Source organism: Gymnodraco acuticeps, unplaced genomic scaffold (genome assembly GCF_902827175.1).
Source record: "Gymnodraco acuticeps unplaced genomic scaffold, fGymAcu1.1, whole genome shotgun sequence".
NCBI classification, from domain to species: Eukaryota; Metazoa; Chordata; class Actinopteri; order Perciformes; family Bathydraconidae; genus Gymnodraco; species Gymnodraco acuticeps.
The window spans coordinates 1137543-1157410 of record NW_022989861.1 but is presented as its reverse complement, the minus strand read 5'-3'; the positions used below and the strand labels follow the sequence as shown (position 1 = coordinate 1157410).

The 19868-nt window shown below is 43.6% G+C and overlaps 1 protein-coding gene across 4 annotated transcripts in view; it reads right to left on the bottom strand.

The window, feature by feature from the left end:
- Positions 1 to 19868, bottom strand: part of LOC117562904 (arginyl-tRNA--protein transferase 1) — a 71230-nt gene that overhangs the window by 14770 nt on the left and 36592 nt on the right. For all 4 annotated transcript variants that reach the window (XM_034240897.1, XM_034240865.1, XM_034240875.1 and 1 more), the window contains 2 exons: positions 17071 to 17252; positions 12378 to 12477 (listed from right to left, as the gene is read on the bottom strand). In XM_034240897.1, the coding sequence (XP_034096788.1) occupies positions 12378 to 12477; positions 17071 to 17252 (282 nt within the window). The remainder of the gene's footprint in view (positions 1 to 12377; positions 12478 to 17070; positions 17253 to 19868) is intronic.

Here is a 19868-nt window from a genome sequence, read left to right as displayed (position 1 = left end):
AGTTATTATACCGTTTTTGATGAATAGAAATATTGTTTTCTGGCATCCCTTTAAAAAATTGGCATTTTGGTATGAGGTCGCACAGCGAAAGTAGCACCCCCTGTTACCCGGTTTAGACAAAACCCTGGTGTTATAGGGGAGCTACTATCACATGTTGCATCATAGAGAGGCTTTGTGAGGATGAGGTCATTCATTGCTTGACTGTAATAAATCCATGTCATGGCTCCAAGTGATCCCCTTTCAGGCTTGGTGGAGGACAGCCCATGAGACAGTGGGTGTACCCAGTGTCCTATAGTAAGAGGGTTCCTCTGCCTCCATCTGCATCACTTTACACCCACATCTGCTGCTGATTTCCTGCTCATATCTCCAGTTGGGTTTTCAGCCAGCCTACCCCTAGCTGAGGTGTCCCTTTATGTGCACAAGTCAGGCACTGTGAATGCAGTCTCAATGAGCCTATTCTTGTTAACAGTATCATTGCAACTCAACAGGAAAGGGCAGTAAGTTATACAGTAATCTGCTGGACAACTGAACACCTACTCCAGTATGAGACAGAGTGGCTCCACGTTGGGCTGTTTGCAGGATAGATGAGGTCACTAATGTTAGACCTTGCTCTGTTTGCTTCTGGTGAAAGATATCCAAAAATAACATTCAACACAAAAAGGAGCCTGTTTTAAAATATAGGAGGCTGAACAAAATGGTGAATGGGATATTATGTCAGGATTAAGAATTTGTTAAGCACTCTTGGCAGAACAAGGACATTTGACCCAAACAGACAAACACGGTCACATTTGTGGTCTCCCTGCAGTACGTTATTCAGCTGGTTGTCACTCAGGACCAGCCTGAAGTCGGCGGGTGTACAAAGGGGCCTAGTGTGACCTGGAGCCGAGGAAGGTCTAACCTAGGCCGGCCTGGGCCAAAACTCTGACCCAGGGTCACATTCAGTCGATCTTCGTCAAAAAACAATAAACAGAGGCCCTGATCCCTACATCCGTACTCTCTCTCAAACATACAGCCCTCACAATGCACCCTAAGACTGTTGAAACGCATACATTCTGCCCAGACAAGGGGGCACGGCCGGGGGGCCTCTAGCTGCTGATGGACACACGTAAACAGCGCAGCGCAGCTCAAACAAACACACACACACAGCTAGACAAATAACACTAAAAAACCAAGCAGGCTGGACAGAGGGGATAGCGTCAATGAAAGACATGTCCAAACAAGCTGTGCTCGGAATAGACCTTAGAGACGCACTTTCCCCACTGTCTGAGACAAATATATACATTTGTGTGTGTGTGTGTGTGTGTGTGTGTGTGTGTGTGTGTGTGTGTGTGTGTGTGTGTGTGTGTGTGTGTGTGTGTGTGTGTGTGTGTGTGTGTTGAGGTCTCTGAGTGCCCTGAACTTGTCTGGGGTCTGCGTTTGGGGAGATTTACGCTAACTGCTGCTGTTTAAACACTCCGGGCCCACCGAGGCCTTTTCACCCTACTCAACACATTACCACAGGACAACCTTCAGGCTGCTAAGTCTCCCCCTTGGGCCCCTAGACAATCTCCTCCACCCTCCTCACTCTGAGCACTCCCTTGCCTGGCTATGTGTCACGGCTCCACGGATGACAGGTTAATGAGGAGAAAATATTTCTACAGGATCGCATTTCGAAGGCGCCCTGAGAACCGACGGCAGCGCTTTTATGGGCATCAGCTCACAGACTGGGCACTTTTATCTCTTTATCTCCTCTTGGTCTTTACGGGCAAAGGCGAGCTGTTACGCCTGTGTGACACAGACCGCAGATTAACGACTTGCAGTCAGAGACGCAGCTCCCCTAATCTCGGGTCTTAAAGCCCCACCTCAAACCTCTGACTGCAAGGGCCTCCACCCACACTCTGAATAAGTGCGTTTATGAGGGCAGCTCATTCTGTCCAGTAGTGCTTATCAAAGATCTGAAAGCATTCCCTTGCCAAAAAGAAACCAGGCGTTTCAGACAAAGTGGCGCAGCTGCAGCGGGTTTGAAAATAAATAGTGGGGAAGCTAATGGCAAGGCAAACACCTTAGGCTGGCAGCTAGAGGGCTCTGGGTCTGCTCAGCGTGACAACATCTCCGAACTCTCATTTTCACCCTTGTGACCTTCACACCTTCCCCTCGCTCCTACCCTCCTGCCACCCCTGATTCCGTCCATCCACACACAGTAAGACTGAATCGTCTGACCCGACCCCTTGAACTCTGCTCCTTCTGACCATCACCCTGTCATCGCTCCACCTAGGGGGTACCAAGCGGTGACTGCCCCCAGTCTGCGCTGTAGCCTGTTAAAGATTTGTTAAAAACACAACAGTGGCAGGGCTCATGAAAAGAAAATGAGTCATAAAAGAGAAGAGAAATTATCAAAAACTTTAAACAAATGTTTCTGCTGAGAGGTGCACTGTTGGTGGTCTCCTGTCGAGCAAAATCAAACAGAACTGTTTCTGTCAGAAAGGTTCCACTTTAAGAGAGGGGGAGGAGAGCTGGAAGGCAGCAAAAAGGGGGTATGCTTTGGCTTATACATTTTACACAGAGGGTGAAAATGAGCCTGGTTGGGTTTGATCTTATTTTGATGGGGCAAGGATTGTTGGAAGGTAATGCCAGTTGCAAAAAATACCTTAAAAACCACTGAATGTAATCTGAGGACGAACCACACAGCAGAAAAGAAAGGGGACAATAAAAGTGAACAGAGGAGGCCATCCATAATCAGCCCCCAGCAGTAAATGTATATCACCTCTCCTTGAGTTGTCATGACTTAGTGCTCCTTAATACTCAGATATGAAAACACACTGAAACACAAATATTGAACATATAACTCCTGCCTTCAAGCTTTCAAGTTTTAACAATTTGCTAAAATGAATAAAATATGATGTCATATTTGATCTCTGAATGAAATCAGTTCAAAGTTTGTTCAGTCCGATCCCTTCTCTCACTATCAATCTTTCATCCTGACCCGCATGGTGGCTGGTTTCCTTAAAAGTTGCTGAAAGACAAATGGAAACAAAAGAAAGGGGCATAAGGAGGAAAAGGGGGTGGCTGTACGGTGCCTGGACCTGTAGGGCATGTGAAGCGTAAACTCAGTTCCACACAAACACTGTAAACCTTTACAATACAACTCTATCAAAAGGGCTATAAACTTTATGCAGGGATAAAAAGGGGAAAGGAAGAAAAAACATTGCCCTCAAACTCAAAATAAAAGCATTTGTGTACTACACAGTATGCAGGGATGGGGGCCTCTAGATGCCTCAAACTCACTCACTGTCACTCTCAATCTGCCCAGATGTACAACAATGACACGCAGAATGTGAGGTCACACACGTATGCATAACACACTGTCTGAATGGGCCCCTGAGTGAAAATAACATGCATGCAGGGTCCTGATAGCTGTGGCTGGGAGCCTTTTAGCAAGTCAAAACCTGCCACAGCTTACCTGGAGAGGGGATTTAAAGGAAGGGATTCACTACATTATTATACACTGCAGGTTTTGGATGGCTCTGCACATATTCAGAATATTTATTTTTCATTTTTGGCAATTCAGGGTTGATGTGAAATTAAGTCAGTGAGAAAATGTTTACATGCTTTAACTTTCAAAAAAGCTAGGCAGGCTGGTTAGCTGGCTGGCTCTGTTGTGATTGGTCAATCCCTAAGCCTATCAGAATGTGTGTTGTGTTGATGTCATTTTATTGGGAAAGTAAACAAAGGACTATGATTGAGTCATTTCAGGCAGGGGGGAGTGTGTGGGAGATAAACCCCCTCTTTGTACACCATGTACATACATAAAAACCTGTACAAAACGATACAGGAAAGGGAAAACCCCCCAAAAAGCATAATAGGCCCCCTTTAAGTATTGATCACTATTCCAATGTCATGAGAACTAAGCTCATGCAGCAGGTGACAGAAAAGCCTGCAGGCACACACTGATTAAGGCAAACATTAGCAAAGAAGCAAGTGACTGAAACCAACATCAAATTCTTTCATATCCCGACACTCTCTTCCCCACAGTGGCTCACACCTGGATGGATTTATTTCAGGTCCACTGAATTCAAAAGCCATGCGGTAAACTGCTGGCTGATGCTAGAGAAGTGGCCGGCTCTCTGACAGTGTGTGTTGTTTGTGGGCGAGGAGGAGTTGGTTTGAAAGGGAATGGAGGTGCAGCTGCCGCAAAAGGGGCTCTTTAAAAAGTCAGTGAAGTACTGCCGGGGAAACGAATAATCCTTTTCATCTTACCTCCTTTTCTCATTTGGCACACAATTTGTCACTCCTTTTTTTCACTCTCCATCTGTCCTCTTCCTCCTTCTTTCTTCCCCTCTGTGGAAAATGTAATGGTTTCCTGGGCTCAGAACGAGACATTCTTTCACTGTGAACAATAATAACAAGAGTAAGAGCCACTTCATGAAGCTCTCTCACTCCCTCCACTACTGGGTACCGCTCAGTATTCTGGCTGTGTATGTGCATGTATGCCACACTTGAGAAGTGCTTGATCTGTTAAAAAAAAAAACAGGTACTCTTACGTCGGTAAAGCCAAGTGGTCGACCGCATCGTTTGTTATCATCAAAGTCTGCTTATTACACACACACACACACACACACACACACACACACACACACACACACACACACACACACACACACACACACACACACACACACACACACACACACACACACACACACACACACACACACACACACACACACACACACACACACACACACACACACACACACACACACACACACACACACACACACACACACACACACACACACACACACACACACACACACACACACACACACACACACACACACACACACACACACACACACACACACACACACAAAGAAATGGAAAATCACTACAACGCAGCATGGATCTTTTACTTCTTGTTCTGTCCACAATGAAAAGTGGAAATGTATCAAATGAAAGCTAATGAAACTACATTTTTTGCGAGCTGCTGAAGCTGGATGGCGGAGTTATTGGAGGACAGGGGGAATAAAATATTGTGAGAAAAAAAAGGGCAAATCACCTCTTCATGGTTTCACAAAGAAAGAAGCTAATGCAGATCATGTCAAGAGCTGAACCTCAGGTACTATAAGAAGATTAATAAATACTGCATCATCTAGACACATAGGCTTACTTGAAAATGCATGCAGTGACAGTTTATTTTGTGTCAGGGAAGCCCCAAAAAATGTGTGTCTTGTCACCAGCCTGCAGTACACGTTCAGGGTTTCTTCCCATTTGACAACAATTCTTACAAACGAGCTACACATACGCTGCGTGACATTTCAGACTAAAATCAACAAGCCGGAGAATTCAGCTCAGGGTGATTTTACAAAACATTTAGTCAGTTTAAATCAGATTGGAACATAGTAATCGTATTCTGGTACGGACAAAATCAATTGTGAGACACTGCTTGTGAAAGGTGGCATTGGACCGTTTCCAAGCAAACCGGTTCAACACCACGTGCGGTTAGTTTGCAGTATGAATATAATCCATCCCATACTGACAGAATTTCAGGAAGTTGACCGAAAACACAGGATTTGTGTTTACCTTCGAAGGCATTTGTTGACAACAGGTCAATAGGTAAACATGAGTTGGAGAGGATTACTCGGAGTTGAGAAAAATATACCCAATAAAGTCCAGAAAATAAAGTGCATTGTCAAAGTGAAAAAAACGACAGCAGCAATATTTTTAAAATCCGCAATTTCCTTGCATTAATAAAGAGGCAGATCTCGAGACAAAAGCTCCTTTGGACACACCCCAAGCAAACAGATAGATTGAGATGGTCTGATTTAATTTAAGCACTTAACTTAACCAGACTAAATTGATAAAAACTAACAAAATGATTTTCACTTGGACTACCCAAATGGATTAGGATTTGCGAGAGCCCCCTAAGCAAAAAAGCCTCAGTTTCTCTTTATAATGTGACGAGACATTAGAAGCAATGTGGAAAAGAAAGGAGAGTGGCAGAAGGGCCAAGACCTTTGGTCTCATTTAGCCTCCAACAGCTTCACCTTCTGCTCTCTGCAGCTCAACATCAGAGGGCCAGGAGCCAGGGGCAGGATGTCACGTCTCACCCCGGACCCACCAGCCAAACCAGCAAGGCTCTGTGGGACGCTCCGTCCCAGCTTTGAGAACAAAGGAGAGGGTCTGACACTGGCCATACGCCCCCTGTTCCTGGATGGACTCCAAGTCTTCTAGGACTCTTTAAGGCTGCTCTCTACAGGACCATGTCCAGTCACTGGCACTAAGAAGTTTAAACCCCTCACACATGGAGCTGTTCCCCTGGGCATGAAGAGATGTGTGACCTGGCAGAAAATACTTTCCTCCAAACTCAAAAACACTTTAAAAAGGAAACTCTTAGACAGGAGCCACATGCCTAACACTCATGCAGCAGGAGGATACGAGGGGACAGGGCAGACAAAAGAAAAGCTCAGGTAGAGGCTTAAAAAAGTGATACCTTAATAGTTTTAAATACTCTCCTGTATGTCAATGAACACTTTATATAGTCACCATAAAAAGCCTTTTACAGTGCTGCTGGTGTCAGTTACATAAACAATGCACTTGTCTTGATCCTCAGGGAATGAGGAGTTGTAACAATTCCACAGAGAGGAAACTGGTTTTAGATCGATGTGTTTAGTATTCCTCTCAGCATGTTAAATGGAAGTCAATCTGAGCTTCTACTGAAATTCAGCCAACGTTCACCATATTATCTTAGATGCCTTTAATCAGTGATTCTCAAAGTGGGTTTATTTAGTGAAGGCTCGAATGGAGGCGCAGAAATGTATTTTTGAATGTATATACATTAGTGTGAGTGTTGTTTTAAATGTGATGGGTAGAGGGAGTTTCGTGAAGAGGTAGCAAAGGGGGAAAGAAGGGGGTTGATGGGAAACATGGCGAGAGGGAGTGATGTTCAAGGGGTTTGAGAGGTGTCCAGCAGGGTTCAAGTACGAGTGTTTTGGTCTTTATAAGAGGCGAGCAGCAGGACTGAGATCCAGAGACCAGAAAACCTCCAACACAATAAACAGTGGAGTTTAGGGCCTCCCCATCTTAGCGGACAATTCCACCGTATGTCTGTGCATTAATGAACTACTTGGGCTCATATGCAAATCCAACAATGGAGCGAGACACTGTGCATATGGTGAGAGTGTGTTGGAGCGCGGGTGTGTTTTCTGTGGGAGTGTGAGAGCCCAAAGGTGGGAACTGGGCAACCTTCTCACCCTTGTTCTGTGTTCCTCCCCAAGGGTAAAATAGGAAGAAGTGGGGAGGTTGTGAACAAGACGCAGAAATGGCAAACACACAAGAACAGATAAGGGGGGGTAAATACCAGCGCAGGGGGGGTTTGGCGCTCTGGTAACAGCATGATCAAGATTCAACACACAGACACATAAACAGAGCAAACACGCTCACATGCATTCCATACTTCCAAACTGAGCTAGGCAATCCCCAAAACAAGATGTAAATGGATAAAAAGATGTGGCACTTTGCCATAATCCCCAACAAGACATCAGTCTCCCATGGACAAGAACAAGCTCTGGGAACATCTGAATGAAATGACAGAGAAATAGAGGAATTAGTAGATGGATGAGAGAAAGAATGGATGAATGGTAAATCTCAGCCAAACTAATGGACTTGAGAGGCTGCTTTCTTTCCCCAATGCTTGTGAAGCTTTAGATCTTTTAGGCGTGTTTGGTTTGAATGTGAGCATGTTTGTACGTGCATATACATTATGCATTTTGTGTAAAAGTACAACTATGTGCGCATTTGGCGAGTTACAGTTGCCGACACCATTGTGACCTTCTTCTCAACCTTTAATGTCTTCAGCAGCCTCGTCCTCTCTTCCTTGCCTGTACCTCCCCTCTGTCCTTTTTCTCTCACACACACTCCCTTTACTTACATTTCTCCTTGTTTTATCCATCCTCCCTTAAGGCTTACTGCGCATGAATCAGCTGTTTAGGTTTAATAACTTTTCCAGGTGCATTTGAGTCTGTAATGCTGACAGGGCATCCCTTTGGATTGTTACAATACTTAGCTACTACTGCTGATGTGAAATATACACTTACATTACATTTGTTGGTACAATTTACATATAATTTGTACAATCTGTAAACATTACGGGCTCTTTCCAAACTTTTGTGTTTCACTTACTTTTAAAATAATGCTACTAAATTGTTGTACTTATTTGTTATATTTGTTTATATTCATGATAAAATGGGACAAATTTTTAATATAGAAGTATACTCTTTTGCCTTTTGTTTTTTATCTGCCTTACTGCTGTGACGCAGTAAACATTGCCCCGCTGTGGGGCGATTAAAGGCTTTCAGATTCAGATTTATTGTAACCGACTGCTGCACCATGCATCTAATGTTTATTCTTAAAGACGTACACTTGATATGTATCACTAAGTTGGATAGACTTCTGGACACTTACATACCAAACTGTAATAAATGAAAAACGAGAGCAGGTGCCAGGGTTCCTGTGGAAATGAGAGAGAAAAGATCACACTGTAGGTATGCCCCTGTTGAGAACTTCGCACCTATAATAACAAAAGCAGTAGAGGAAAAAGAGGGGGGGGGCCGGTCTTCCTCTTCCTATACAATCAGGCAGTTGGGACATTCAAAGCCTCTCAGGAAGATAGAAACCTACATTATGCAAAAGTAATCAGAGGAGGATAGCACTTGGTCACTGGCTTGATAGACGGGTAGCAAAGAGACTTGTGTAAATAGTGTAAGAGGGGACAACACTAATGACAAGCTAGTTTTAGGCCCCATCCACACAGAGACGAAAACGAACCTTAGTCGTTTTCAAAAAAGTATTCCGTCCACACGGAAACGGCTCAAGAAACGTGAAAACGCTCGAAAACGCTGGAGACGCTGTAGTACATATGCCGGGCCTGTAAGTGGCGCTGTACTTAAGCTAATACTTAATGTACTTAATGTATGTACTTAAGCGTCTTTGAGTTGTGAAAAGCGCTATATAAATAAAATGCATTATTATTATTATTATTATTATTACTTCCGCCACAAAATACACCAAAAGCAGCGAATAAGACTGATGACGATTATTATTATTATTATTGTTGCTGATGGTTGTAGTAGAGGAGCTGTAGATTTTGCACTAAAATCTGTATCATGGTCAGTAGCGTCTGGATTCACGAACGCAACCCTGTGATCCGCCATTGTTGTTGTTGTTGTTGGCAAAACGCATCAGCAATGGGAGAGCAATGGGGGAGAGCAGGAGAGGTGGGGAGAGGCGGGGCTATGGCGTCATTGTTTTCAGGAAATTATCGTATAGGGCAGTGGTCGCCAACCAGTCGATCGAGTGTGGTGCGGGTAGATCGCGGACCGTTAAAAAAAAAAGTAACAAAAGAAAGAAAAATAAAATAATAATGTTTGAAAAATACGTTTTTAGATGTAAACCTATCATCCACCACCCCGTTAGCAGGTGCCACTTGATTGCCATATATATTGAGACACCTCAATAATATAATACATTAACCGTGCTTTACGTGAACCTCATCATGACACAAGAGAGGACGGCAGAACTGCAATTTCCCGTGTTCAGTGAATGCAACAGAGGCAAGTCACCAGACCAATCAGAAAGTTGCATGGAAATACACGTGTGCTTGTGTCATTCAAGCTCGGCTCTGTGTGTGTATGGCAATAGCGCATTTAGTGTGATAGAGAGAGAAGGAGAGAGAGGGACCGGTGCTAGCGGGGACCGTGATGTTAGCATCTGGTTAGCTAGCTGAACTAACGGACATAAGAGGCGCATTCACACCGCAGTACTTTTCCCACAAAGGTTCATGAGAACTCTTTTGTCACGTTCACACCAAAAAGAGCCGGTACTAAAATTAGTTCATGAGAACCTTTTTACCCCCACGAAAGTCCCTGCTAGAGAGCAGAGAGCTGCTAGAGAGCAGGGACTTTCGTGCGGCTCTCTTGTGAGAAAAGAGCTATATTTCTGATTGGCTGGGCGGATTGCAAACCATGCCCCGTAAAACTCCCAAAAAGTTTTGTGAAGCCGCCATTTTATTATCCTCGCATTAGCATTAATAGCATTAGCCCAGCGCAGAAAAGCAGAGAGACTAACTTATGGCAACACAAAATAAAACATGGGAGCGGTTGAGATGAGGAGGTGTCGGCGTCCTGGCGATTTACTCGGAAGGCTTCTACTGAAGCCAGTCGGAATACCATGATCATAACACCAGAGGGAGCTCCACAAATCATGTGAAACCCAGATTTGGCACAAAAAAGGGGGAATACACGTTTCGCAATTATGCCACATCAAGGTGGAACGCTCTTCCCACAACTGTAAAGGAAAGTAAAACTATACTTACCTTCAAAACCTCTCTTAAAGAGCACCTTCGGGGGAGAGCATTGCAAAACTGGCCCCGGTAATGGTACAAATCTCAACCTGTCGTTCAATGGACAGCTTCCCCCCCCCCCCCCCCCCCCCCCATCTATGTATATACTACTCGCATTTTAGACTCTGTTACTAACTGTATATCTGTAGACTTGGTATGTCTTAAATGTCCGGTTAGGATGTATTAGAACGAAATCTAAAATGAAAATTGTAAATAAGCAATCTGTATGTAAAAAAACCACCTGTATGTAAATTGTAAATAAGCCATCTGTATGTCAAATATGTCTTATATGTCTTAAATTACATGAATTGGAAATGGGGGACCCTGATGTAAACAAGACGAAAGTCTTTCTCTGGTCTGCATCCCCTTAACAATTGTATGTTTTGAGCTGTACTGTACTGTACCCAATATACAAGCTGTTAATAAACTTTTCAATCAATCAATCAGTCCCCAACTCCGGGGACTTCCGGCCGGGGACTTTGGGCGGCAGTATACGCCGTGAAGTGGTTTGCGGCCTGCCAGTAAACCCAAAGCAGAAGAAGAAGAAGTGACGTCAGCGGCTTCATTTGCCTAATCCTCCCCCAGGGACTTATTCCGGTGTGAACGCGATCTGTACTTAGTTCATGAGAACTCTTTAGTTCTCATGAACTAAGTTCTCATGAACCTTTGTGGGAAAAGTACTGCGGTGTGAATGCGCCTAAGGAGCTGTTTCCACAACAAACTGGAGGAGAGTCTTCCCCTGTCAGACTGAGGGGCTCAGGTGAGCTAAAGGACTCTGAGTGTTTAGAACGGTTTTGTCACAAATTTTTCAAAAGATTATTTCCGCGGCACACCTTCATATGATCATTATACAAACAATAAGAGAATAAATGAAAAACAGGTATGAAATACTATATGGCAGTAAAACAAGAATACAGTTTAAAAGGGGAGTGATTTGTAAAATATCCATAAAGAAAAAGAAAATCTGTTTACAGTTGTGTTTCATATGGGTGCTGAGAGATGTATCCATAGATCTCTTTATGTTGCTCTCAAAGTGCACCAGGGACCAAAGAGACCATCCCCCCGGACCCCCCTAGAGGAAGTGAGGACCTAGAGGAGGTGAGGACCCCCCTAAAGGAGGTGAGGTCCACCCCCCACTCATACAAAAATAGCACTTTACCCCTGCCTATATGCCGTGAGCTGATTATGGAGCCTTCATTGTAACAGTAATTCAGATGCAATTAGCCTATATAAAAGGCCTTACATTGGAAGCACTGTCTGGGCCGTCTTTTTCACTCAATTCTGCAATAGGTAGATCTCGCCTTTCACCTAGGCCGAGGTCGGTGATCTTGGGCTTAAAAAGGTTGGTGACCACTGGTATAGGGCATACACACGGAGCCGGATTTTAGTCCTCTGTTTAGGTCCGGAACAAAGTGACATCACTGTGAAACACTCGCGCTTCTACTGGCTAGTTCTCCAACACATGGTATGTAATAGGATAAGGGGCGGGACATCTCTAAACGGTTGACCAATCACAACAGAGACCCCCAGCAAACCAGAGCAAATTATCAGAGAAGACTTAGCTCTGGTTTCAGACAGAGGGTGAAAAGAGGTGCTGCAACACAGGCAATATGAGAAAATATAACACAAAACTGAGCGGAAACATTTGTCACACATTTGGCTTGCACATAAAAATGTTAAACAAACATCATTACGGCCTTTTGGGAAACACGGCAAAAACTCTCCTTTTATGTGAAATATTATAAACATAGCATGGGGATATAACATCACTGAGTGTAGTGCTAGACATCCTTTAAAACTGGTTATTATTAACAGTTGGATTCAATTTAATTTGAGAGAGGAAAGGGGAACACAAGTTTAGAAGTGTTGCCATTTAGTTATGTGTGGACACAGGTGTAAAATGTAATTGAAAAACGTCAGAGTGTATTTGATATTGCATTTTATTAGCACATATTATCATATGGTATAAATAAAGTAGTCAATGTGAGACAAGGCATACCTTATACCGCATCTTGGGACAGGAGTGAATGTAGAAGCCCAGGTAGTAGTAGCACAGCTTGGGGGACTGTTTCTGCAGCTGCCTGGTGAAAGCGAGCTCCCTGCGGCAGGACGGACACACACACACACACACACATTTTCAATGAGACACTGGAGGAAAAAAGGCTCAGGCTTTTAAAAAGAGCACATATGCATGCAGTCGATGTTGTTGCTTCATACAATGATGGCTCACTCCAGCAAAAACAGTTTCCGCTGATACTGGTTAGATATGCTGAACGGCAGTGCAGTGTTGTTTTGTTTGTGTTAGCTAAAGGGAGAGCCAAACAAATGACCATCCACAGTTGATCAGAAGTTTGAGTAATTTAGAATATTTAAATGCATCTTCCATTACCTGAAAATAGTGTTAGTGTTTTAGTGTTAACCAAAACACCGTAAAAGTTTTTTTCTCACAGGTTATTATATCAGCAGCATATAAATGAGGCCATTAGGAATTCAAATTGGTACTAGCAGCTCTGACTATAGCAGTGCCTGAGCAGAGGAAGTAAACACCCACACTTAAAAAGGCAGCTTTTCTTAGTCTCATTTCATTACACAAAAACAACTGCCTTCCCTTTATCGTCATTGGGCCCTTTGGCAGCAAAGAAAATAGTGAAAAAGGAGGGCGAGAGCGTGTAAAATAAAGATTTAGAACTTGGAGGATTTATATAGCTTCTTCAAATACAGTAAATGTCTTCCCTGCTTTATTTTTCCCCAATAGTTTCTTCCTTAATTGCATCCTTTTTCTAAAAGCCTATTTTCCCCCTTTCCCCTCGGCCGTTTCCTTTACTATTCCATAACTAAATTCCAGCTCCTCTTTCTTCTCTCTTTTTGTTTCACTCTTCCTTCCACCCTCTGTGTTTTACCCGCTCAAATGAAGGGGGAGAATTCCCTTTTCTTACAATACTTACCAGAGAGAGAAAGAGGCCTTAAAATAAAATAGATGCACTGAAAAATAAGACATGGGACAAAGCAGACCGAGCCAGGGAGGGTGGGGGGACAGGGTGAGAGAGAGAACAGGAGGAGAATATAAAAGAGGAGGGTCAAGAAAGAGAAAGGGAGGGAGAAAAGAGGCAGCGAGAGCGAGGTGCTAGAAGGTCACCCACTTGCTGCCAGGTTCCTGGGTTCCCATCCCCTCTCCACAAAAGCACCCCGGCAGGCCTGAATTGGGGGAGGGGGGTCAAGAGAGACGAGGGGCCCATTCACAAAAAGCCCTGTGTACCCCCCTCCCCCCTTTCACTTGAGGCCTTCACACCCGCACCTCCACCCCATGGCAGCAGCTTGAGTCCGCCATTATCCCCTCTTCAGCCATCTGACACTCCAGCACAAGCCAATTATCAAGCCCTCTGCTCCTGCACAGCTACACACACACACAGCTACACACACACACAGCTACGCTACACACACACACACACACACACACACACACACACACACACCACACACACACACACACACACACACACACACACACACACACACACACACACACACACACACACACACACACACACACACACACACACACACACACACACACACACACACACACACACACACACACACACACACACACACACACACACACACACACACACACACACACACACACACACACACACACACACACACACACACACACACCACACACACACACACACACACACACACACACACACACACACACACACACACACACACACACACAGAGAGAGAAAGATTTCATTACCGGACACGACAATTGATTTGCCAGATATAAAAGGCAATTTATAATCCATGAGCGATGGGAAGCACACAGAGGCTTATTCAGAAAAAATAAGTCTATTGCTGAACTTTATACATTTTTAAAAAGACTCGGGATGTACTGAATCAGTACAAAGTTGAGAACAAACACAAACTAAACATGTTTCAGGTGTAACACACTTTGAACAAGTGGTTTGACCTGGACATTTGAACTTAAACGTCCCTCCTTCTCTTTCAAAGTATGCTCGACTATGGGATAATCAAAATGTTGATGGGAAGTTGTAATGCAGATCTTTTCAGTTATCCAAAATCTCCCTAGTTTATCTATGCTAATGTAGGCTGATTGAAGCCTATATGCACATTCTGCAACTTCATTATTTAAGAAAAAACCTATTAAAAAATAAATAGGATGCAGTATCAGCAATTACTGAAATTTAAGAACTCGGATGAAGATCAGGGGTAAAACAACATAATCAGGACATCCCTGAAGAAAGTGATGGAGGTTGGACACCAGCTGTGTTTCCAACACACAGCGCCTCAGGCCCCTCATTATGTGCCTCTTTACTTCTCCTCCTCCTCCATTCCTCTGGGCCTGTGGCTGAAAGAGCCGCAGTCCAGCAAGACATTTCTCAATATCTCCCTCTCCTGTTTCTACGGCTGAATAACACGTATACACACATACTGATGGAGTGAGGAGTCAAACACACACAAGGCTCTACTTGTTTTTGTACATTTGTAACATTAATATGTAATCACAACTGCAACATAATGCACATTTAAAGTGTTTTTCTCAGATCAGGACTGGTACCACAGTTCCACTGAAGATTGTGTTTTAAATTAGACAATTTGACCTGTTTTTACCTTTCTATGGAAGCACTAAGAGCAAAATAATAATTGAATCTGAAGCTCAAAATGGTTTTCTCCCATGTGTTTGTGACGTGGGAAGATAGGCGGGGAAAAATACGTCTTTCTTAGCTCCTTTTTCCATCGGGAAAAAGTTCTGGCCGATCAAATTCTAACTTGTGTATGGGCAAATAAAAATTCACCGGAAAGAAAATATGGATCCTTTTTAATCCTATTTAAAACATATAGGCAGAGGTGGACTTCAGCGTCTTGTGGCCCAAATGATCCAACAACAAACCCTAAAAAGTATTATCATGACAAAATGATCTTTGATTCCTGTCCTAGTCCTGTTTTCGCTAGACTCAGGAGGAAAACATTTTTTGATCAGACCTGAAACTAATTACAAGGATGATTTTTTTTTAAGCTGGCTTCTCAGGACTTCTGTACATTTAGATGTTTATTCCTAGGAAAAAGGTTTCACACATATACTTTATATCTACATGACTTTGTTTAAATGCTGTTGTTCTAAAGGAGTGCACTTGCCCACGGTTGAACAGCTCCGGTTCCAATCCAGTTAGGCTAGCTGCTGAGAATAAACACCATCTAATGTAATGAAGGTTTGTACAAGTTTCATGGGGGTGTGTGCACACATGCATTCTGAACAGTACTTTTGGTCAGAGTCGGCCAGGCCCAGCAGACGAGGGAGGGTCCAGACCTGATCAAAGGCCCGGGGCTCTGGTGTCTGTAAACAGGCGGGAGGATTTTAGTCCCGCTGGCTCCCTTCTCAAAGGCCTCCTCCTCCGTGTTACTCTTGGACTCAGACTCTTGGAATAATAAAGAGATGTGGAGCTGTGTGCTTATGATGACCAGGGTGTTCCCTCTATATGAGCAGAGAGTCTGTCCGAACTGCTGGGCTGACTTTATACAAACAAATGACCGCTCACAACTCGCACACGGCAACTTTAAAAGCCGAGATCACCCAGTCTCCCACATCTGTGCAGAAATATTTTTAAAAGCCTTTCTCACATTATTGGGTTACATTTTACAGGAAACGCCAGATATGTGCACCTGTAGCGTAGAGTACGTGTGTGTTCTCTTATTTCATCTTGGCAGAGGGAACTGTCGTCAGCTGAACCACAAACGGAGCACGGCCTCGGCCAATCATGTGTGAAGAAAGAGGTACTTTTCTCCAACCTACGGTATTATGGCACTTATAGTATACAGTTCTAAGGAGAGATAGAGATTTGGGAGGAGACCCAAGGATCAAGAGTCAGGGAGACAGCAGGTTAAGGGGAGGGCACATATGAGGGGATGAGAAGGGAGGAGGAATGAAGGAGAACAAAGAAGGGAATGCATAGCAAGGAAAGCAGAGGCCCTCCTCTCCTCAAGTGAGCTACATCAAATCATTAAACTAATCATTTTACAACTAATTTGGGGATGTCCTGATTATGTTGTGTTTAATATACTCTCTATATCTGATTAGATGTGTTGTTCAATAGCCGATAATCAGAAATATGACAGTATCCTCTTTGTGCCAGCGAGCAACAACAATATTGTCCTGACATGCCATTGGAACCTGAACTATATGAACACTTTAAAAACTATAGAAAACTATCGATGAGTGTCTAAATGCTGCATTCATGAGCTGTTGGATAAATATAAAAAAATGTGTTCTTGACAGGAGAAATTCTCATGAACGATCCTTTCAAGTCGCAACAAGTGCACATTTTGACTTGGTGGATGAAAGTAGATGGGATGATTGAGATAGACTTTACAAAATCAAGTATTGCATTTTTTTGCTCGCATGTAATTTATAATAGTGGATAGGTTGCAGTTGGTGCTTGCTATCTACATCAATTTACAAAAATCTGCAAAAAAGTGATGGGCAATATTTTAAAAGCTTTAGGGAATGTACTGGTGCAGCAACATGTTTGGGACATAATCATTTCTATGAAGCTTCAAACTGTTCCAGCACGCTTGGATAGCATGGTCACAAAACTCAAACTGACTAAAGTTGGAAGCTTCTCAACTTGGGAAATGTGTCTGAGATCTGAGGAGCATGTGAAACCAACCTGAGAGCAGAGTAGGAGCCCAGAGACAGTGAGGAAAAGTCTGGGTGGTAGTACAGGTAGACCGAGGACACACAGGTAGGCAGGATATCGATCACCCCCACCGCCACGATGCGATCGTCCAGCCAGTACTGCTGATGGAAGGAGCCGTAGCCCTCCTCGGGCCCATCTGGAGAATGTTCCGCCTGAGCAGAGGCAACGAGAGGAAAAACACAAGAGGGAACGTGGTCATTGGTCAAAACCATAGTAAAACTCTTGTGTGCCATATAGTTTGTATGTCAAATATATAAATCACAGTGGAATGAGAATGTGGTATTTAATGGGACTGTTTTTACTTACACACACACACACACACACACACACACACACACACACACACACACACACACACACACACACACACACACACACACACACACACACACACACACACACACACACACACACACACACACACACACACACACACACACACACACACACACACACACACACACACACACACACACACACACACACACACACACACACACACACACACACACACACACACACACACACACACACACCTGTATGGCAGTGTATGATAATCCAGGCTTTTCCCTGCCAGGCCTCACACATTATGTGTGGGGGTGTACAGTAGCCTCACGTTCAGCCTGCTAATGGCTCCCAAATGTGGAGTGAGAGCAGGAGCAGGGTGGAGTTGGAGTGGGGGGGGGGGTTCTGGCCACAGAAACACTCCAGGAGAGGACTTTTTAATAAAAGACCCTGCATGAGCAAAATCCATTTCACCAGGCGGCAGTGGAGTGTTGCCAAGCTTTCTCCTATATGTCTGTGTCTGCTCTCTCCATGTGGCATGAAAGAATGTGGGTGTAGGTGTCCACCCGCATGCTCGAGTCTACCACCATTAATAAAAGCGTTAAGTGTTTGACACACGTTGCGTTTTCTCATCTCAAATCCACACGCTGGGTTTTTCAATCGAGTCACTTTACTGGTGTTATCACAGAGGCTTAAGACGAGAGTCTTGGGGTTAAGGTTAAAAGTCAAAGTAAGCCAGGGTATTGCTTTGTGTGGAGTGTGTGTGTTTGTGTGTGAGTGTGTGTGTCTTTCTTCAGTGATATAGTAACAAGATCCTTCTCCTTTACCAGCATTCATCTGGACTCAGTTAAGTAGTGCAGACGCTGCTAGTTATCACAACACAGAGAGAGCTAGCACGCTAATCCATCGCGCCACTGGGCCTTAACTCTGACCAAATTAAACCTGGCCAAATAAAAACAATACACACACACACCAAAGGGATAAGCTTCACCCACAGGGAGACTCTTTGCCACATTCCTCTTTAGTACCATGTAAGGTTTTTAAAAAACACAAGGAGTTTTTGCCTGGTTATGAAACAGTCTGATTTTAATAGTGATGCTTCTAAATGTCCATCAGCAAGCACATTTTCTAAAGTTATTCTTAATGCCTGTCACTGGGTCCAATTCCCAGCAAAGGATTTATGGCAGAAAGGAGAGTCTATGTTTACATTCTCGCATGAAAAGTTTGTCAGCGTGTAGGACGTTTGGCAGTTAATAAGAAATACTTTTTAAATGATATTGCGGTTATGGCTGATGCTGGAGGAAATTTAGCAAAGAAAAAAAAAGAAAACGTTTGAAAGAGCAAGAAGGAACATGGGGCGAGTCAACTTTGGTTGGTCATTCAACCAATCAGGAGAATTGTGGGATTTGAACATATTAAAAACGGTTTGATAATTGTTCCTTTTCCTCCTTGAGTGGTATGTATTATGTCTATTGTATTTATAAAATACATTTAAAAGAAAGCTAGCTGATTCATTGGCTAAGTTTGGTTTTTAAAAAATGAAAAAGTAAAACGAATGGATCACTTTTCACTTGCTTCCAAACCAAATGCTACTTTACAACACAAGGCAGGGGTGTTCATGGGAAATGCAGTCTTCAATCCGGCAAACAAAACCACATCGGCCATTAACATCTAGTAGCTTTGAGTAGAGCTGTTAGTAAAAAAATATAATGATATCTGGCCCCATGAACACTCAATTCTGATTACCTGTCAGACACAATATACGCCAGTCCATTACTTCTGTGTATGGGAAGTTGAGTGGGAGGGGATGATTAAATTGTCTAAATGCTGATCCACATCAGAGGAGATATGATATATTATAAGATAAAGATGATGTGAATTGAGGCAAAAAAGAGGGATGATTTAAAAAAAAAAAAATCAAAGTTAATAAGAGGAAAGCTAGGGGTGTTGAAGGGTGACAGGCATCACATCTGGAGCAAGCACTGCACTCTATTAGGCTGTGTGTGTGTGTGTGTGTGTGTGTGTGTGTGTGTGTGTGTGTGTGTGTGTGTGTGTGTGTGTGTGTGTGTGTGTGTGTGTGTGTGTGTGTTGAGGGAACTGTCCGTCTGTGAAAGCAGGCAGCCTGTTATTTCTTGGCACCGGTTCCCCTAGAAACACTGGAGGCTTTGTCAGAGGCCCCTCTGTCAGTTTAGAAGTTGTAAGTAAAAGGGAAAGAGCGTGAGGTGATCAGAGTGAAAGAGGGAGATCTTTTCCCTTTACCCCACCTCCAGTATACATGCTTGGGCACAGTTATATAAATGTAAATGCCTGTGTGCGATATAAGTAACGTCTGTCTGGGTTTGCTTGTTTGTTCCCCCTTTCAAGGCCGATTCTGTCTGACTGACCTGTGCGTCACCTCAGACGACAGCTTAATGGTTGTGTCCTTGCCACTGTGACAACAATCTAAACATTCTCTGGAACACTTTAAACCACCTCAGAGCTTC